The sequence below is a fragment of the Varroa jacobsoni genome, unplaced genomic scaffold (assembly GCF_002532875.2).
Source record: "Varroa jacobsoni isolate VJ856 unplaced genomic scaffold, vjacob_1.0 contig00172, whole genome shotgun sequence".
NCBI classification, from domain to species: domain Eukaryota; kingdom Metazoa; phylum Arthropoda; class Arachnida; order Mesostigmata; family Varroidae; genus Varroa; species Varroa jacobsoni.
The window spans coordinates 175837-197056 of NW_019214422.1; the positions used below are offsets into that span (position 1 = coordinate 175837).

At 39.3% G+C, this 21220-nt stretch overlaps 5 protein-coding genes across 12 annotated transcripts; 3 read left to right on the top strand and 2 right to left on the bottom strand.

The window, feature by feature from the left end:
• Positions 1-8: 8 nt before the first annotated feature.
• On the bottom strand, positions 9-2442 carry eIF3k (eukaryotic translation initiation factor 3 subunit k). The gene is made up of 4 exons (XM_022851365.2): positions 2141-2442; positions 1344-1476; positions 758-885; positions 9-507 (listed from the first exon to the last, which is right to left on the bottom strand). Exons 1-4 carry the CDS (start codon positions 2230-2232, stop codon positions 174-176), a joined length of 687 nt encoding a protein of 228 aa, XP_022707100.1. The 5' UTR covers positions 2233-2442; the 3' UTR covers positions 9-173.
• A 115-nt stretch (positions 2443-2557) lies between these two features.
• On the top strand, positions 2558-6954 carry Karybeta3 (karyopherin beta 3). The gene is made up of 2 exons (XM_022851359.2): positions 2558-4886; positions 5014-6954. Exons 1-2 carry the CDS (start codon positions 2778-2780, stop codon positions 6187-6189), a joined length of 3285 nt encoding a protein of 1094 aa, XP_022707094.1. The 5' UTR covers positions 2558-2777; the 3' UTR covers positions 6190-6954.
• A 3023-nt stretch (positions 6955-9977) lies between these two features.
• On the top strand, positions 9978-13827 carry LOC111270889 (oxaloacetate tautomerase FAHD1, mitochondrial). 3 transcript variants are annotated; one of them, XM_022851363.2, is made up of 5 exons: positions 9978-10144; positions 10420-10518; positions 11632-11899; positions 12346-12537; positions 13412-13827. In XM_022851363.2, the coding sequence occupies exons 2-5, from the start codon at positions 10489-10491 to the stop codon at positions 13597-13599; spliced, it is 678 nt and encodes a 225-aa protein (XP_022707098.1). In that variant the 5' UTR covers positions 9978-10144; positions 10420-10488; the 3' UTR covers positions 13600-13827. The 3 variants fall into 3 exon arrangements, with proteins under 3 accessions (XP_022707098.1, XP_022707099.1, XP_022707096.1); XM_022851364.2 differs by lacking the exon at positions 10420-10518; XM_022851361.2 differs by lacking the exon at positions 9978-10144 and having other exon boundaries at positions 10420-11458.
• Positions 13828-13896: 69 nt separating this feature from the next.
• Positions 13897-19147, bottom strand: LOC111270892 (uncharacterized). 6 transcript variants are annotated; one of them, XM_086972679.1, is made up of 4 exons: positions 18989-19147; positions 18235-18405; positions 15516-15986; positions 13897-15208 (listed from the first exon to the last, which is right to left on the bottom strand). In XM_086972679.1, exons 3-4 carry the CDS (start codon positions 15947-15949, stop codon positions 15061-15063), a joined length of 582 nt encoding a protein of 193 aa, XP_086828805.1. In that variant the 5' UTR covers positions 15950-15986; positions 18235-18405; positions 18989-19147; the 3' UTR covers positions 13897-15060. The 6 variants fall into 6 exon arrangements, with proteins under 6 accessions (XP_086828805.1, XP_086828802.1, XP_086828804.1 ...); XM_086972676.1 differs by having other exon boundaries at positions 18114-18405; XM_086972678.1 differs by having other exon boundaries at positions 18114-18405; positions 19041-19137.
• Positions 19148-19223: 76 nt separating this feature from the next.
• On the top strand, positions 19224-21064 carry Atg12 (Autophagy-related 12). The gene is made up of 3 exons (XM_022851371.2): positions 19224-19468; positions 19985-20113; positions 20715-21064. The coding sequence occupies exons 1-3, from the start codon at positions 19463-19465 to the stop codon at positions 20880-20882; spliced, it is 303 nt and encodes a 100-aa protein (XP_022707106.1). The 5' UTR covers positions 19224-19462; the 3' UTR covers positions 20883-21064.
• The last annotated feature ends 156 nt before the right edge of the window (positions 21065-21220 follow it).

Genomic DNA, 21220 nt, shown 5'->3' on the forward strand with positions numbered 1-21220 from the left:
GCTGGTAATTTGAAGATGTCGTGTAGAGAAATTTCTATTTTTAGTTCGTTTATTATACAAAAACAAAAGTTACCATTTTCTTGTATCCCAATAATTTTATGATCATATTGGGTCGTTTTTCAACTGCCACATGTAATTAGCAAAGCCACGGGAATGGCAGAGGGGAATATTATTCAGCGACAATTGATCATAATATCTTCGACTGTTTCAAAAGTGATGTGTTCGAGAATAGACTTTGTCTTGATGCTCTCCTCGTGATTTTGGATAAAGATGTCATTGACACCTTGAGCCTTCCATCCGAACCGGTCCATCCATGTCTTGAGGTCCTTGTCTTTCACATTAAGAAACTCACACAACATTCGCTTGTCGATCCTCTGGTACGTCATATTCACGACGATACCGATGTAGTTTCGAATAGCGTCCTCGAAGCCCACGACGGCATCCGCTTCACGCAGCTCACTGGACAGTGTAGACCATACTCTCTGTAGCTCGCAGGTCTCTAAATCGCTAGAAAATTTAACAGCATAAGATGCAACAATGTTTAAAAACAACGACTATCTCTAAGCAATGGTTATCACTAACAAGTTCGTTTATCATTTTGACAATTGGTTTGCTAAAATTTTCGATTAAAAAGTAGAGTATTTTTAGTAAATTACTTCAAGCTGCATGGATCCTATAAACATTTGATAATAGATAAACAAAACCTGCAGTAGTAATAAAAACTTAGTTCGAAGTTATTTCTTATCTCAGCACTTACCTGTGCAACCTCATGATCGTATCTATCGTACGGTCACTTTGATGACTAAGATCGATGAGGCATTTACAGAGAACAAAGTCTGAATGGGGCAAATTCGTCAACGCCTTAAGGAGGATCTGTGCGATGATCTGTTCAAAAATCATAACCATTTGAATTAACAATGCGATGGCTCAGCTTTGGACAGAATAGTAACCTTGAATTGTATTGCGTACAGTTTGATTAAAAACAGATGAACATAAGCTAGTTAAAGTAATTGGTAAGACACTAGAAACGTTTAGATTGACGATGTGATTAAAAACTGGGTGTATATGTTTTACTATCGAATGCGGTTCTCACAATAGAATTTTTAGGTCATCTTTTCGTCTCACGTGTTCACGTTTATTTAGCACCTGTCTGATACCATGAGGGATCCTTCAGTAAACGATAATCTAGAATTTTTAAATATTGAGTTTTATACATCTTTATGGTAAAAATCAATTGTGACTCAATGTGTGTGTCTTATATGTTCGTTACATTAATTAACTGATTAATTGACTAGATATATAGGCAGAGAGTCTAAGATAATATCATGAATGATTATTCATACCTGCAACTTCACAACCAAGGGATTAAACTGGTACAGCTTAAGAACGGCCAGGTTTGCTTCAAGGTCATAGAAATTTGCCCTGCATTGTAAATCCACAAAATTTTCCAAGAACGGCAAGTTGTCCGGATTGTACCTGTAAATATTATATGTATGTATATTATCATGTAAGTTCCGATTATATATATTATAAAGTAATAAATTTACAAAGTAGACGCGACCTTGTGAAAATAATAAAAATATGCTTCGCAAACGTATGCACTGATCCGTTATACGTTTTCCACATATTCACCAAAAAAAGCGTGTTATTATTCTATATAGAGTTAGTGTCTGATGATGAAACTACAATTACTATGAAATTATTCATGCCGATCAATAAAGTAAATGGCGGATTGCAGTTTCACTCAGATAGTGCTAAATTTAAAGTAGCCGTCACCTCTTTGATGCCCTCCTGAACCAAATTGACTGCACATATTGCTTTGGATTAAGGTCATTCCGTTTTTGCTTAATCAGTAAGAGACTGGCGAAAGTTTGAAATAAGTTATTAGAATGGTAGTTGTTTGAATAAGCAGCATGTAAGCATACGGATCAGTACCGGCATTGCGATTCTAATTCTCTAAATCTCTAACTAAACAAGCAACACAAGAAACACTTCTGCATTGTTTATTCTTTTGCTATGAGCCAATTATAAATATGGGATTTAATCAGAGTTTTCCTGGTATAAACATGCCAGTGCATTTCGATAATTTTTGGTCCTGCTATATTTATATAGAATTTGTCGAGCATATGACACAACCTACCTATCAAGCTCCTGAAGCATTCGGGCGATAGTAGACTTAGCACCCTCGACCTGTTCCTTCGACGGGACTTGCTGACTATCGAAAAACGTCATTTTTAATGATAAATCGACCAATATTCGACAAAAGTGTGAGTAACTGGTAATCACGAAACGTGTTTCGTTGTCGAACGCGATCGCTGATGAGAGTTTTGCGTTTGACAGACGGGCGCCTCACAAAACAAATAATTTCATGTAAAAAACAATATTCGTCCATAGATTTCTTTGCAAAGTACTTGTTCTAACCAAAAAGTTTTGCCTGTTAACTATTTTCGTGCTGACTATTACTCGACCATTTTAATTTATAAAACGTAATTTCGTCGAGCGAATGAACGCATTTTTGTTTTGTGGGTCGCATTTGCGAGATAGCAGACGCTCTCAATGATTTAAGCGGCAATTGGAGGCTAAGCACGTTGTGCGGTTACACGCGGCTCCTAAAGCGGCGCAGCAAAAGTGTGTGTCGAGTTGGTGTTCACCAGTAAGTGGACCCATCGAGTCCCGATCCCAGCCCCAGCTGGCCAGCATCTGACCAGTCTGTGTGTGTCGTGCCCCTCGAGTAAGTGAAGTGAGTGTGAGATTCGAAACAGTAGCCAGTAACAACCATGGACGACCAAGCAGGCGCTCTCCTTCAAGACTTAATGTCGACGGACAACGAGACTCGAGAGAAAGCCGAAAGACAATTCGACAATATCCAACCACCACAGAAGCTTCTGTTTCTTCTGTCGTGCTATTCGCTACCGGGTCAGACGGGTGATCAGCGTCTGTTGTCAATGATCTTGCTACGACGGTTGATAACGTCAGAGTTCGGCAAGTTTTATCCGGCGTTGCCACCTGAACATCAACAACAACTAAAGGAACATCTACTCAACAGTATTCAGGCTGAAATCACTCCTCAAGTGCGTAACCGTATCTGTGAATGTGCGGCTGAGCTGGCGCGCAAACTTGCCGATGAAGAACTGAACGTGCCTTGGCCTGAGCTGCAGGAACGGTTAGTACAATGGGCTTCCAACCCGAATGAGGCCTGGAGACATGCAGCACTTCACATTTTCGCCGATTTTCCCCATGTGTTTGGGGCCGGCAACCCAGCCAGCTTGGAACTTATCAAAAGCATGCTCCATGCCAGCCTACAAGCACAGGATTCAATGCGAGTTAGGACCGAAGCAGCAAAAGCAATGTCCTCTTTGCTCAAAAGTCCTATCATGGCTACTCCTGACAGACAGGCAGCATTCGTCGATCTAATCCCGCTCATTATTAAACTACTGGCCGATCAGAAGAATCAAGATGTTGACATTACAGTGCTGGAGTCTGTCATTGAAATCAGCGAAAACTGCCCCAAGATAATGCGACCTCATCTTGTCGAGCTACTTGACGTCGTGCTAGCTTATTTACAAGACGGTAATACACTTGAAAGCCGGCGGGTTCTCTGTCTTGAGGTGGTGGTTACTTTATGCGAGCGTGCTCCGGCTATGATGCGTAGGTTAGGCCAACGGCACATTGATGCGTTACTGCCGATCATATTGAAAATGATGGCCACCATTGAGGAAGATCCCACCTGGGACACGAACGACAATGCCGATCAAGATGAGTTTGAGAGTGATACAACTTCTACAATGGGCGAAAGCTCGCTCGATCGTTTAGCTATCGCACTAGGAGGTAAACAACTATTGCCAACAGCAATGACAGTTCTGACTCCGATGCTGAATTCTGCGAACTGGATGGAGCGACATGCTGCGCTCATGGCCATTTCAGCTATGGGCGAAGGATGCATGAAACATATGATGCCGATGCTCGACCAGATTGTTGACGGAGTGCTGAATTTTCTAGGTGACTCGCACCCCCGTGTTCGTTACGCCGCTATTAATGGCCTGGGGCAGATGGCGAATGATTTCTCACCTACGTTTGAGAAGAAGTTTCACGCTACTGTTTTGCCACGTCTATGCGAGATTCTAGCTGACAACAGTCACCCGCGAGTGCAAGCACACGCTGGAGCCGCGCTTGTAAACTTTTTCGAGGAATGTCCAAAAAGGATAATGGTGCAGTACTTAAACGTAATCGCTCCACCTCTTGCTTCAATTCTGCAGAACAAAATGAGCGAATTGGTGACGCGCGGTGTGAAACGCGTCTTGGAGCAAGTTCTTGTTACGACATCCGCACTGGCTGACACTTGCTCAAGCGATTTTTCACCATACTACGACAGTTTTGTACCATCGATTAAATACATTATCGAAAATGCCAACTCAACCGAGCTTGAACTACTGCGGGGCAAGGCTATCGAGTGTATTTCGCTTATCGGGTCAGCTGTGGGCAAGGAACGTTTTGCGCCCGAGGCCAGCGGTGTAATGGATTTGCTGTTGCAAAGTCAAGTAACAAATACACTTTCCGAGGATTCACAGATTCTCTCGTACATGATTTATGGCTGGATGCGACTCTGTAAGCTTCTTGGCAAGGATTTCGAAAAATATCTGCCATTCGTGATGCCCTCTGTAATGAAAACAGCTGCGCTAGATCCTCAAACGGCGGTACTGGATGAAGATGAAGTGCCTGCAGAGACAAATGGTGAGGAGTGGACCTACGTGCCCTGCGATGATCATAAGTCGTTTGGCATTCGCACGGTTGGTTTGGAAGAAAAAGCAACCGCGTTCGAGATGCTACTTTGCTATGCAAAGGAACTGAAGGAGGGCTTCGGCCCGTACGTTGTTGACGTTCTAAAGGTAAGTCATTGTTTCTTTGTTATGTTTCGTCATGCTGTGTTTATACTGCAATTTTGCATTTCTTCCTTTAACTTATTATTTATGCTGAATAAATTCATGTATGCAATTCGTAATGCCATTCTTTCAGATTACATTGCCCACCCTCAAGTTTTATTTCCATGAAGGGGTTCGCATTTCAGCCGCAGGTTGTGTACCGGAACTACTGAAGTGTGCTAAAGTCAATAACATGAACGTATTAGCAATGTGGCGGCAAGCGGCACCCCATATACTCTCGGCGTTGGAAAGGGAACACGATATGGAGGTGATGCCAGAACTAATAGAGTGTCTGGCACATTGCGTCGGCGTGGTCGGACGACCAGGCCTTAATGAGGAGATTGTCAAGGAAACGATGGATCACGTGATGAAATTCTTGCAACAGCACTACGAACGTAGCCAAGAACGAAACGAACGACGGAAAGACGAGGACTATGATGATGACGTTGAAGACCAGTTATTGATGGAAGGCGAAGCGGACAGCTACATCCTTACACGAATCGAGGAGCTAATTCGGCAGCTCTGCAAGGCCATTGGTGTTACAATAGTACCTTACCTCGATCCGGTGGTGCCATTGTTTGAGCGTCTTATACAACCCGACCGTCCGATTGTCGAGATTCAGTGGGCTATTTGCTTCTATGACGATATCGCAGAGTGTGTAGGCGAATTGGCAGCAGTCCGCTACAAGGATATTTTCGTGCCCAAACTTATTGAGTATATTACACATCAGTCACCTGAGATTCGCCAAGCATCTAGTTACGGAATCGGTATCATAGCGAAGTATGGCGGAGAACAATTGACACCGTTTTTGACGCAAGCATTGCCACGTCTCGTCGAAGTTATTACACGGGCGGACAGTCGAGCAGCTGCGAATGTGTGTGCTACGGAAAACGCCATATCGGCTGTGGCGAAGGTTATTATGCATCGACCAGCAGCTGTTTCGAATATGGATGAACTAATCAGCGCGTACGTTAGATGGCTACCTATTACCGAAGATGTGGAAGAAATTTCCCCGTGTTTCGAACTCGTCTGTGTTTTGATGGAGCAGAACAACCAGGCACTGCTGGGAGCGAACAACGAAAATCTGCCTCATATTGTCATGTGTATGGCTGAAGTGTTTGCGTCCAAATCGCTCGCGAAAGACACTCCTGTCGCTCAGAGGTGTGTTGTTTTACTCAAAGCGATCCAGGCTAATCAGGAAATGTTTCAGGCGTGCCTCGTGCAGTTGACCCCTCACCAGCAGGAGGGATTACAGTATGCATTGTCGTAGGGACGGTGCTTTCCAATTTGTTCATACAAACACCTCAGACACGTAATTTCCCAAGATCAGCAAGAAAGAGTTTAGAAACCGAAAAGAAATAGGAAAGTCGATAAAGCATGGCGTTGCAGATATGCTACGATAGACATGGTCATGTAGACATATAACGAACCTGGAAAATAAAACCTAATAAATAAAAGAACGAATCGATTTACCGATCACACGGAGAACTTGCTGGCCAAGAAAGGGATCCTTAAGACGTTCCTTGTACCCTTGTGGAAATATAACGATGAGTAGATGAGTGTCGACAAAGGTGTACTGTGTAGCCTCCACGGAAGAAGCTGTTATATTCCGTAGCTGTGAATGATTAATTGGTAGACTGGTACGTTAACTAATTGTCTGTCTATACGGTTAGCAACGAAAGGAGAAGCAATTCGAAAGCAACGTGACATAGATCTGAATAAAAGTTGTGGGCTATATTTATACATGCATATTATGTAGTATGGGAGATACCCAGAACTGCAGCAGATACCCAGAACTGCGGCAGCCTGAGCTGAAGGACGCATTGTTACCGAAAGAAATAAACAGGGGGTATAATAATCAGTAGTAATCATGAGAATGGTGTAAGCCGTTTTCGGGGTTGGGAGTTCCGTATAGTAGACGGCTTGACGGCTTACTTTGATGGTTGTTGCCACATATGAGGCAAAAACAGTAAATTACACGTTGTACATTTAATTCCTCTTTTTATTGAAGAATTAAAAACGGAAGTTTATAAAATGTGTTTTTCATGTATCTATTAATGTGTCAGGTGTGTCGTGCACGCTTCTGTAGTTTTACGGGAAATTGTTCCAATACGAGGCAGTTTATAACTCAGTTCCAACACGAGACAGTTTATAACTCAACTCTAACTGTGGAGGAAAATGCTTGTTTTTTAACACTAGTCTATTTTGCCAACCCTAAATATATTATCTTCCGTTTTTACAAAATGAAAACCGAATAAAAATCTGTTGCATGAAGGCATAAGCGAAAGCAGCGATCTGAAGAACATGAATCAAGAGTAGCATTATTACAAAGATACTAGCAGTTAAAGTAATCAATCTATATAATAAGGAGAGACCACTTGTCATGTAAGTAGAAGGTTGCGGAAGAATATTTCATTGCAACTAAGTATAGGAAAAACAATCGATTTATTCTATTAGCTTGTGATTTCTAGTGTACTTATTTTTGAAAGATCACTATCAGTCATTAATGAAATCTGTGATTGAGAAAATACCAAAGCACCTGCATTTCGCTATAAGAAGTACAGGTACCTCTGTTTAAAAGCGTGTTTCGGCAAGGACGTCTAGAAATTGATCGAGTCATAACATCGATAAATATGCGTAGATACTCAACTTATGAATATACATTTTTTGGAACACCACTTCGTCATTTCAAGTCGTAGAACTAGGCCAATTTTGCACTTCGGGTGGTATATTTTTATACGCTTCTATAATGTAACATCACAACTCTTTTCACAATAACTGTCGGTCGTCAACTTGTGTTGACGATTAAGTCTGTCGGCCATAGGCTAATGTCTCTGGTACATGCGTGAGTTAAACCGATAATAGATTTGCGTATGACAAAATTTTATCTCACGAAATGTAGTTGAGCTTGCATAACTATCCCTTAGGTATATGTAATGAATGATCGTTAGAAACGTCCAACAAGCCCAAGAAATGGATTTTCACCCCATTGCTGAACGGACAAACAGATATCGCCAGCGGCAATAAACATAATAAGAAAAGGACTGACTGTGAAATTTAAAAAGGTAATTTTTATTGGGTAGTTTATTTTATTAGGCATACGCTTCTAAATTGTCTAAGCTTAACGTTATGCTAAGTTAAAATAGTTCAGTATCTGTCTTCTTACTGTTCTACAAAAATGTTTCCTTTTTCGTGGCGCTCAAATCCCTCAGCACTGTGAGAAGATATATTTTATGTTTGACTTGTCTTTGGTAAGGCTGCAATGAACACTGATCATGCGTATTGATTATATCACTAAGGTGATATTTGATCCATTCATACACTGCGTTGATAAATGTATTCGAGGCTATACGGTACCTACATCAAGCATCGATGAATCGTAGGATCGCTTACTGACAAATGGTTGCGGGCAAGCATTTTTGTGTGTTCACTTTAATCCATTCTTCCAGTAGGTTAGGCAAATTTAGCAAATCATATTATTTCAACTATCATGTAACTTAGTTTTTTTTAAATTATGTATATATGTTGTGTATATATAACATGCATAATGCGATTTCTAATACTGCTTAGTATTTTGTCGAAATGAAAGTGCTATGGGGCAGGTAAGTCACTCATATGGGTGACACCGGTTGACTCCTTGTCTGTCTTGTCACTTTATCAGGTACTGAAGTATGTTTACCCAAACGGCAATCATATGCCCAAACAATATTCGGAGTATTTGCGATAATTTTTGGCAAAAGAGATGAGAACGTGTTACTAAACTTTATAATATTAATCTTACGGGAAACAAATGTTAAATACGGGTGGTCATATGGCGGAGCCTTAGTAATCGGAGGTAACAGATCAAAGTATTCGAAACATGTCATCAAGTAATCAAATTAGTTTCTTCTTATCTGATCTTTTCTGCGATTTACTTATTTACAACAGCTCTCATGAAACAGGTGAGAATTGATGCGTGCAATCGAACCCATCTGGTAATTTAATAGTTTTATGGTGGCACCCAAATACTGAAGATCTTTCTTTAGTTTTCTAGATTTGATAAATATTTTTACCATATTCTACCAGCTGAGCAGATCAAGTAATAAAAGCCATTGCAAGTTTCTTTAAACAAATCGAGATATTTCTAACTTACTTGGTGGCTTTTCAGCTGCTAGCGTCAGTTACAATAGACAATAATAAATTTAACGATTTCCTATTTCAAATGCAGTATTTCATATAACGCATACAATTCTTTCAGCTAATGAAGGCAAAGACCTGCGAGGTGCCACACCAGTCCGGAATAGCCTCAATTATGGGTCTAAGAAAAACAGAAAAGTAATTCCCTGCCACATAATTACAAATATATGAGTATGTATTGAAGCAAATGGATGTCTGAAAATGGCGGCTGCTTCACAGTATTGTCCAAATGTCCGTCAAAAATTGAATATAAAAAGGTCCAACATTTCAGCTAATATTATTTGACAGCCCAAAACCGGATTACCTCTCTGGCGGGCTACCCGGTTACTTGTGCAGAAATGATTAAATAGTCATCAGTTCAGTAACTCATATTTTTTTTCTTAACTTTCATAAGCGTATGGACTTCAGCCTTGCTTATACCTTAAAAGAGTAAGCAAGGTAAAGCATTGTGAAATTCTGCGAATAAACTCGCGAATAAATAAATAAATAAAAAGGTGTATGATTATGTTGTACGAGTTTTTTTCGTCGTGCCGCAGAACCTTTAACAACTGACGCCCGTGCAGATCTACCTATATTGGAACATGTATGTGTTCAATACAATTTCAGACCAGGTTTAGCTTAGTCGATTTCTCACTAAATGATCACCACTAGATCCGCCAATCAACGTGATAGATTACTAAGTAACGTATTTGCCAGGTAGTATTAGTGACACGTCGAGATCTAGGTTCAAATCCGACCGTAAACACACTTCGTTCAGTGCTGAGAGCTAGGCAAACAATAGAATGCCTAATGATGAGTCCAGACGTAGAGCTTGAAAACCACAGATAGACGGACGAAATATCCCGCTGTTTAGTTTAAATCAACGGAACATCGATAAATAAATAACCGACTTCACACAAATTTTGCCTTAGGCGGTGTGTCTTTCAGATCAATGTAGCATCGGAAGATACATTGCAGAGAACTCGAATTTCTTTTGTGTTGTTAGATGTTTTCAACAAGATTGCCAACGACAAAGAAAAGAAATTAACGTGCTGCAAGTGATTGGAGAGGTAACTTAAGGCTATTGGTAGAAAAACGGAGACATGCCTGAAGAGAGTTTCATAGAGCACTTTGAGAAACTCGAACCAAAAACATGATTTCGCGTTGGCGACTGACGACTGAAAGTTATACATTGACAAATATATTAGGTTTCGCATGAAATTTTTTTTTGTAGTGCACTTATACATTCGATCCAATTTAATAAAGTTATTGCCTGTGTAATAACATCAGATATAATGTCAAGGACAGTCAGTGTGCTCAGTTAGAAAATGGTTCTTCTTTGTAGATTTACAGATAACCCTAATAGCTTGAGAGGCCGCCACGTTGACGACAAATCAGTGTCGCTTTGTTCTGCATGGACGATAAAGCCACTGCTTATTTGCTGGTAGCGGGCATGGCGGGTGACGACGATCGAAGTGGAGCAAAAACATTTAAGCATCGTGTTTAACAATTTAGATATTTCTAAATAAGGATACGTTCCCTGGTTGTTTGTTGTAGTATTAATGCGATCACCACATCCATTAGTACATCAGAGCTGTAGTCTTCATATGCACTTGGTTATGTCTGTCTTATTGATTCTGCCTATTCCACCACTGCCAAAATCAGCCAAGCCATAAATAGCTTGGCAAATGAGAAACGTGATATGTAAGCCATGCAGTTGCTTTTTTACAACTACAGTAGCTATCATCTATCTACAATTGCCACGGGTAGGCATAAAACAACAGTTAAAATACGCTGGCGAATAACTTTTTATGTTGACTTTTGTAAGGCAAGAGCATGGCATCGTATCTAGTTGTGGAACTGATGATATTGATAGCAGGTACATACAATTCAAACGAAATGAAAATATCATTTTTGATGTTGTATATACAGCATGTCTATTGTGAGATGTAGTAATCCGCAATGAACAGGGGCCAAAAACAAAAATCAAGTGATTTGCCGGCAGTGCTTGAAACAAGCCAGTCCCGCTGAGGCTACATGTGTAACAACAGGCGACAAATGTAAACAGCCTATTTTAAAAGCATTGCGAGTAATAGCAAAGAAGATTACTTGACCAGACGACACCTTGATTATTTCTGACGCATTCCTGGATAGGATATCCTTATTAATGGCGAAATCGTTGAGCCGCCCTATCTAATAATTTGCAGAACATGAAGCTTTAAGAATTGATTTTTCATGACCTTATTTCGGTGTATTCTACGGGTCTTATTTAAGAAATGTTTTTATATCGCTTATTCTATGAAGGCATTTCTATGCTTTTATCCGCTACAAGTTTGTACAGCCTTGTTGTCAGAATAACAGCCCGCGCCCTGCGTTACAACAACGTGAGTAGCTACTCCTAATAAGTCGATAACAGTGAACTGCAACTTGACCTGTAAAAGCGTAGTTCAATGCGTATCGTAACGTTTATGAAGTTTTTAATTGAGCCTTTTTTCCATGGTATATTTTGTAAATTGCAATTGAAAATAAGATTCCATCTTCAAAACTCCCGTTCCAGATGAGGTTGGCTCACTTTGTAGAGTTCGGACGAAAGATAGTGTGCGTTGGGCGAAATTATGCGGCGCATGCGAAGGAGCTCAACAACACCGTCGGCGAGACACCTCTCATCTTTCTCAAACCACCCACTGCTTACCTCATGCAGGGCAACGGTAACATCGAGCCCCCGCCGGGTTGTTTGGAACTGCACCATGAAGTTGAGCTTGGTGTCCTAATCGAGAGGCCCGGCAAGAACATTCCGGAAGGAGAGGCAATGCAGCATGTAGGAGGTAATTTAAAATGAATGCTGACTCATCAGATCTTATTTCAATTTATCTGACTGAAATTACAGTATGGTACTAAATCAACCACTTACGAAACTTTAGAATGTTACGTACGGCCATACCACAACCAGCTTCTGTGTCTCGCCTAGGAAACGACTAGGTTCGTTTTTCAAAGACAATTATTATTTACCACTATTTTAGGAATATATTACAGAAATAATTATTTCTGATCATGCTTAGACCATATTAATTCTTTTCACATAGTTCCGCTTCCGGAAGCATTCATGTACGCAATCAACATAACGTTCCGCTATCTATCTCTTATTTGTTTGCTTCTATTTATCTAGAAATATGACATGGCTGAAATATTATGTTCATCGTTAATTACGATTTACTATATCCGCCTTAACTGGTAGCGCTCTTCAACGTTTTATCGAATATGGTAATTGCAGGATATACACTATGTCTGGATATGACAGCTCGAGACGTGCAGACCAAGCTTAAGTCACAAGGTGCTCCTTGGGAACTGGCTAAAGCATTTGATACGTCTTGTCCAGTTGGGGATTTTGTGCCGAAAGAAAGTATTGTTGATCCACACAATTTGAACTTGTGGTGCAAGGTGAACGGTATTATGAGGCAAAAAGGTAAAAATAGACACATATATTGCACCGATTTGCTGTATTTCACGCGAAAGCAGTAATGAGAGAACACTATACGGATATGTAATGTGGTTATCCATACTGTGAAAGTATTAGAACAAAACCGACATTTTTTTGTTACATTAGGTAATTTGGATCGTAAAATATTAGGTCCTGATCATTGCAAAAACTCAAAACGATTCGCATATTTAATTGGAGTTTAAAAAACGGTTAGTTCAAGTGAAATCGCACCGCGTTTTGACGCTGTCGATCTGCTCTTTGAAGCCATGTTCAGAAATAAATTATGTGAATTCCGCTGTATTTTGTCACACTCTGCAGCGCCTCACTGGGCTTTCCTGTCGGAGCTGCCAACAGTATTTATTTTTAAGGAAAGTGGAAAAATTATTGACCATCTTAGTCCTCGTATCTCAATATATTTTGCAGTGCGCCTGACTTTTAAAAAAACGTTCCGACATGCATGCCTTTCCATAGGCATAGTATTTTTACAGTGCGTATTTCATGAAGTATCGGAATCCGGTGGTCGTTGCCATTCAACCCCTATATAATAACGCCGCCTCTCTTATTCCTGTTAGAAAAATGTATACCGAAACTAAGTAGGTAGTTTCAGTTACTCGACTTGTGCTAAAACTGAATTTTATAAACGCTAAAATGGCCGTTGAGGCCACTCGACCTATAGCTGTAGCGCACTCCAACAGTGTTGTACCCTATGCGAACGTTTCTACTTTTTTAATATAAATTTTATATTCCCATAAAGTTTACTTGTCAAGCTTAATCGAGCATACAAAAAATTCAAACTGTTACTATTTCCGACGTCCCTAAAAATATATATTGTTTAAGAGTATACAATTTTGTTTCGCAGGGAACACCAAGGATATGTTGTTTAAAATTCCACAAATTGTCGCGTACGTGAGCCGGTATTTCACATTGGAGGTCGGAGACCTTATCCTGACCGGAACCCCTCAAGGTGTAGGACCGGTAAAATCGGGAGATACGATTGAAGCAGGGATGAATGTAAACAATTATAAAATGACTTTTATTATTAAATAGATAATGCGCACCTGTGAAATAACAGTACTGCTGTAACATCGTAGTATTCACTATATATTCAGCTTGTAAAATCGCACTGCGTAGCCATTACGCAGCTCGTATAGATGAATGAGTTCCCCGTTAATTAGTTAACGGCTTTGTGTTAGGAGATTTACTGAATGTTATGGTGTATTTTGATCTACCTACGACGTAAATTTTGTAATAAAGGAAAACTGTTTGTCTACTGTTTTCGAGTTCTTTTCTGATCCATGCTAAAAGGTTTGACGATACATTCTATATGAGTAAAAACAATAGAAGTCAGATAATATTAGTCAACGTAAATATACTTTATTCAATAATACTCAATTTATTTACAATCTAAATGAAAAAATATTACTTTGGTTACAGGCGTTAATTATTCCAGGTGGGCCAGAGGTCCCTGAACAATTGGCGAGGACCCTTATTTCTATTTGTTAAAGTAACAGGAAATACGCATTATTGTGAAAAAAGAGTGGATTTAACAGTGCGTTACTTCTAACGGAGATACCCTTTATAACAGGACCAGACTATTAAAGACCTTTGGCCCATCCAGTAAATAAACTGAAATATGCCTCTTTTTTTTTGTCAATCATTAAAGACCGTATCTTGGATCTTTTTTTTGGTGTTACGAACACGTTGACGTGAATTAGCATATTTCAGGCTTAGTTTCTAAATGCAGTGGCTGTAAACTGGACACTTAAGGCACATGCTTAGCAAATTGCTGCACAAAGATTTTGGCAAATAAAATCAATGAATCAATCAAGATTGTAAGGTAGAAACATTAAAAGGCCCCAGAGAGGGCACTAGGCACTCTGAAAAATCGCGAGGAACGCCGAGGAACTTTGACGGCGCGATAGCCCCTATTAGCTGCTAAGTATGTGAAACCTTGAGTAGCTGCTGAGCATGGTTTTCTGCATGGTCACAAAACTGCCAAAGATACCGTAGTACGACACGGTATCAAATATGCGGTATGCATACCGCATAAGGACCGCAAATTATTTTCAAAGCTTTTGCATCTTATATCATATCATCTTACCATATTTTCATCATGTTATATCATCAACATTTTAGGCTATAGATGCATAATTAGATGGCTTGCTACCAGTATTTAGGCCTATTGAACTCAACTATCATTTTAGCACTTTCCCAAAATAATATCAATATAACTGAGACGAATACGAGATGCATTGGTTTATACATAAGACCAGATAACATTTTTTTGAGCGTCCCGTTTTCTACCGTTGGCACATCGATATTAATTATTACCACAAATTCAAGATACATATATGTTCGGCGCCATACAGCAGTTATCAACAAAATACGCCTAGAAGAATGAAAGAAATCATTGTAATTGACCGTGTCTTGAATCGCGTCCTATTTTGCTCTTTATACAGGCTTCGTGCAAGATCTTCACCATATTTCTACTTTCTCTTGGGCAGCTCGTTACCTCAATGCTACTTCCAGGAACCCCCCACGTGCCTCAAACAAAGTGTCTTCATCGTCGTCGTCTTTTCCCAGTGGCTGAAGCTCTTGGTCCTTCCATCGTCGACGAACTCCGTATCGCTCAGCGCGCACCGTCGCATACCGGCGTCTTGAAGAAAATCGAATGATCAAACCATTCACTTAAAATGCTCCTGTTATTTTTAAATTGTGTACAAAGTCAAACAAGACTTAATACTTAGGGGCTCTTCCTCTATATTTTTCTATCTCCTATATATATGCGACCCTAACTAACGCCTCAAAAGAACACCTTTATATCTGCTCTTAGAGCAGTATAACGTATTTGATAACTTATACGTTACTCCCTACATTGACTATCTGCGACTAATAAGTGCATAACTAACAACTAATGATATTGAGACCAGACCTCGCAGTGGCTGAAGGACTTTACGACCTACCGAAAATTTTTCACAACCATGTAGATCAGAATGACAACCGTTAAACCAACAACAACATAAACGACCGTTGAAAACGCATCAGATGTTTCAAAACTCGGAGCCACGGGTCCGTGTGGGACATTAGGTATCAGTATATGGCTCGTCTTCGCAGCTGGTAAAGCTTTGGAGACATCCACGGTCCTCTCGGATGGCACATTAATTCTCGAACTTCCACTGCTTATAGTACTGTTAGTTGAAAATGCTATCGTGCTACTGCGGTCGACGCTATTGATATGCGGCGCCGGAGAGCTGGCTGCTCTAGCTCGCGGAAGGTCCGTACTAGATGAATTGATGGAGTCGTTGGCATTAGAGGTTCTCACTATGAGCAGTATTAGGCAAACACAAGCAATTAGTCTTCGAGATGTGACCACTGACTTTGCCGTGGTGACCATCATATATCAGTCATGAAACCGTCGACTGGGCATCCAACAGCTAAAAAACAGAAATTTTATTTACAACATGTAAACCAAATCCATATTAAATTTTCAATTTAAATTAAAACACTTATCTATAAAGACCAACAGTTATGCAAAATACGATAGGTACACCAATTACAAGTAATACTAAGTTGTGCAGTGAGGACTCCCAATACGCAGATATGTAAATAGAAATTGGAAACAGTGTGTAGGTAAAATGTTACCAAAGATTAGTGGAAAGCCATAATATATATATGTATATACCTGTCATGCAATGGCTTGCGTAGCGCTCTAAATGCAACGAAGGAGGATGCAAAGTATAAAATTTCCGGACAGTTAGAGAGTTTTTGTTTGCGAGAGATAAGCGAATTATTACAGTAAAGGGCGGACGTACACTGTATAACTCATATATAACAGGACCATCCTAATGCACTAATACAGGATGTAATATTACAATGGAAATGCAGCATTTCAATATCTTATTTGACTTATTCTTTCTTGTACTCTCTGAATTTACTTTCTGAAACTTTACATGTAGTCCAGCTTTATAGCCGAGTTTTCGTTTACTTCAGATTCGACGCTGACAGGTCTACGAAGAAAGCACAAACATGTATTTTTTTGGCTTAGCAAAACTATCTTTGGAAACATATTGTCGTCGTATGTGAGCATTGGACTGCACACTCTTTTACCTAAACGGAGTTCGAAAATCCAAGTTGCTAGCTCTTCGGAAGAAGAACAGTTAACACATTCGTATCTATATACTATTATATGTATTATTTTAAATCTCAGAAATCTCCAGAATCGTTCCAGGCGAACTATTACTTGGAATCTATTTCTGTTGTCTTTTGTACGTATCCTATTGGGTATAAAAACCAAGAAAAGTCTGTCTTCACAAACTCAGAAAAAACCATAAAAGGGACTTGGACGCCCCAGCCTATAGTCAACAGTCGCTCGTGCTTCTTTTTCTAATTCTACATTTAAAGCTAACACTTGTTGCAATCCTGACACTTCTCACTTAAAATCCCACATGATGGGTCCTCTCGCAAAATTGTTTAAATTAGTTGTAATGTACGTTTGTTGAATTAAAGGATAACTCATTGTGCAATTTGACTATCCCTGTTGTACTACGTTGTCTAAGTTGTGTATGTCAATTATTTTTAGATGGACTTGGCCTATAATGAAAGGAAGTAGATCGTCAAACAAAAGCCGAGCATGAAAGGAGTAGATTCAAATATTTGGAACCACGCCGCAGTCAAGGCAAACAGTCGATGCAATGAGCGAAGCTACCAGATTTATTTGCCATTCTTTTTTACGGAGAATGGCAAGTGGATGTCGTGGTACACACGACAACGGCGAATAAAATTTTAGTTAGAAGGATTGTTGAAAACCCCGAAACGTCCACACGCAGAGCTTTACTCAAGCCAAATATTTTTGGGAACACCCATGCGTCGCATAATGTGGAACTTGTATCACGGTTATTCCGAATTTGTCTTCAAAACTTGGTAATGGCGCTGTAGATAAAAGCCAGTATACTTGACACGTTGATTGATGAACCTCATTTTGAACTTTTAGGTGCTTTAAACAGGCAAAATTGTGTCCATTATGCAACAGAAATTTCCGCGTGAACAATGAATGAACCAGCTGGGTATCGGCTTGGCCGGCTGTTTCGTATAAAGCACTGATCAAATCTGTTTGTTTTTCATTTAGCCTTTACGAAAGACTTATGCCTGCGTAGACTGCGGGACATCATTCTGTCACGGCTGCAATAGCAATACGATACTTTTTTCGACAAGACGGAGCGTCGCCACACTACACACTAATCGTGTGTGGATTCGTGGACGGGGAGTTGCTATACAGATGAATAAGTCGACGAAATCTAGTGGAGTGGCCGTCGCAATCACCGGGCCTCATGCCAGTATATAGAATATAGTTAAAGAGCAGGTGCCTGCACGAGGAATATTGCCCATATACGACTAGAAGCAAGCGTGTTAGGCATGATGATGAAGAAGTGCGCAAATATTTGCTTAAGTGCATGGAGCAGACTATTGAGTTGTTCGCCATCAATTCAAACGTTTATAACATGAAATGTAAACTGTCTTATTCTGATATTAGTTAATAAACACATCTGAATGAAGATACTTACTAATATTGTCACGATCTAACATAGTATAATAGGAGTTATGTGGTGTTGGAGTGCGTCTGTTACAGATGTGTTGTATAGATAAAGCCGCTCTTTATGCAACAATTTGCGTATCGTTAGCCACCTCAACAGACGTGAGATACAGGCTCTCGAACTTTCCAAAGTTTTTTCAAACCGGTCGGAGACTTTTGGGCTGCGTTAATTGGTTCTCCTGTCGTTAGGCCGTTGCACCTTTGGGGGCTCTTAGCAACACTCGAAATGTTTGCCTTTTAATACGCACATGCAGTTTAAGTTTCTGAAGATAGTGACCGCAATTTTAAAAAATAACAAAAAGAACATTTATTAATAAGCATTTTGAGCTATTATGAGCTAACTTGTTCTTACAGTGGCATACATATTCATCTAAAAAACTAATCGATAACAGTGGTTAAGTACTTGATTACTCATTTTAACTCACTGAACGCAATACCTTTCAAGAACTTTCCCCGTGTTCTTCCTGTTTCTAATAAAAATTGATTTAGAAGCATACAATATTTATAACTAAACCGTTTGTTAACAAAAGAACAAATAACACAAAGATAGTAATTCTGGAGTGCTGCCGATACTCACAACTGCTGTAAATTTATTTTGAAATGTAGCGCTTTATAGCAATTAACAATAAAATCAGCTTCAGTTAGACTTTTGGAGACTAAGCTTTTTTCAGTACAAAGTAAACTATTTATGCTCGTGCGCAGCTTCATCATGAATATAGCGGTACTTGCGTACGTCCTACCAATTGACAAAGTTTGCAAAGTTTTATTACGACGAGTTAGGACTCTGGGATCACACGAAACATTTTCTTTAAAACGAGGCAATAATAGTAGTTTCCGCCACCTTACCTGGACACAATAAAAGCACAATATGTGATTTATAATTTTTTTAATGGCTCACTAATTACTCCTGCGCGTTGTTCTACGTGATCCATGAGCACATAGTATTTCTTTAACTTAAACTCAGTCGTCTATGTCTTCTTTTTTTGATTCACAAAGGTATCACAATCAGCTGATTAAGAGCGATCCACAACGAGAAATTCGTACCACAAACTTATTTGTTTGCCAGTCCAGGACAACAGAACGCGCTAAAGAGTATTCGTTCAATTGCTGAATGTGACAGGCCTGATGTTAATCCAGTAGCAAACTGTAGTCATTTTTTGTAACAGTTAGAATACCCTGTCATCATTTAAAAATTTGTGTTTTTGAAAGTAGTTTTCTGACATTTGTAATTTGCGAGACGTTACCTTAGCTAGTGACTGTGAGGCTGTATCGCAGTGGCCCATAGAAGAAAGCCGTTTGTTGAACAAGTTTTGGGAAACTATGGAGGTTAGTGGTATCAGTTTTTGAGTATATTGAGTTAATAACACAGCTGCCTCCTTTGTTACAATCAGCTGTTTGTAGCGAAAAACCCAATGTACTATTTGATGCTATTTAAGTAATTTTTCTAGCAAAAAGTCCTTATCAATTGAATATATAGATCAGTTAACTATATTCGAATCTTTGTAAATTTTTTATTTGCCAAAAATTATAAAAAGGCAAGAATTTAAGCGTACATTGGGACCAGTAAAAATATAACTAAAGAACTAATTTGAAAAAAATAAATTTATGTGGAGAAAGACATACAGCATAGTCATGTAATAGAGAGGTCAACATGATTTTAAATACTGTTTAGTACAGTAACATAACATGTCGCTTAACACATTTAGACAAAACGTATTGTACCAAACGTTAGAAATTACAAATCTAAAAATAAACAGATTACGAAGGAATAAGTTTTGCTAACTATTTATGAGCAAAACCATTTTCACCCATTCGTGTTTGGTTCGATGAATCCTATTACAGGATGCGATTGTGCCGAGGCAGGAGGTACCAGAAAAAGTTGACGTCCTCTTGAAAGCGACTGGTGATGCGCCAATTCTCAGAAGGTCCAAATGGAACGTTCGATCTGAGCTGACAGTTGCCCAATTGATGGTTAGAGATATCGCCTGAATTATTTTACGTGCCAATCAACTGAATATTATATTTTGACAGAGCATATTTGAAAAATTTCTAATAGTTGTAGGTACCGAAATGCAGGGAATGTTTCTATTTACTGGTTTCAAAGCTGTCAAGCTAATTTTCGTCTGTTCCAAAGTTGTACTGCGGACTAAGACAGTCATGAAAGTGTGCAAGTCAGACTATCATCAGGGTATACGTTATTGCCTACATTTTTATCACGTAGTGAATCCATAACTCCTAAATTGATCACAAGTATTGCAAGTCGATATACCGATACATGTTTTCGGGAAAAATGTTATATCAGCATATAAAAGAATGTTTGATAGGGCAGCTTGTGCGTCGCGTCCTGATAACTCGTTCTTAACAAAAATTACGATTTTTTAATTTGTAACTGCCGACTAAAAAAGATAAAGATAGAGTTCGAACTTAATTATGTATTACTTAACACTTACAGAATGGTGAGCATCCATTGCTTATTTTGTAGCCTTTTGAAGATTACACGGCTAACCCTTGACAACGGGCATCAAAATATGATACATGTAATAACATATTTGTTTTAATTTCATCTTTTCAGATACGCGTAAAACAAATTTTACAATTAAATCCAAATGAGTCGCTTTTCTTTTACGTCAATCAAGCCTTTGCTCCACCTCTCGACGAAAAGCTATCCACTCTTTTTGAAGTGTATTCTACAAACGGAAAGCTGGCACTTCACTATGCTAAGACCGAGGCGTGGGGTTGACCCACTGCTGTGAAATTTGAAGAAATGAGAACATTTTTGTATATATGAACTTTCATACAAGTAAGGTAATCTGCAGATGTAAATGGTATAGTTGCGAAACTACTTAAACAGTCCTGTAAATACTGTGGCGTTTATTACTAGACATTTTATTTATTCGTTAATGCAATAAAATGTGTTTCTCACATGGTATGTATTCAGTATATAGCTGAGTTTTAGAAGCGAACAACGCCCGAGGTACTAATATTCTATCCAAACATAGAATAAGTAACTAAGATGTTTACACCCACCGACGCTTGTCTGACTGAGAAAGATATCATGATTACGTCTTTGATTTGCTA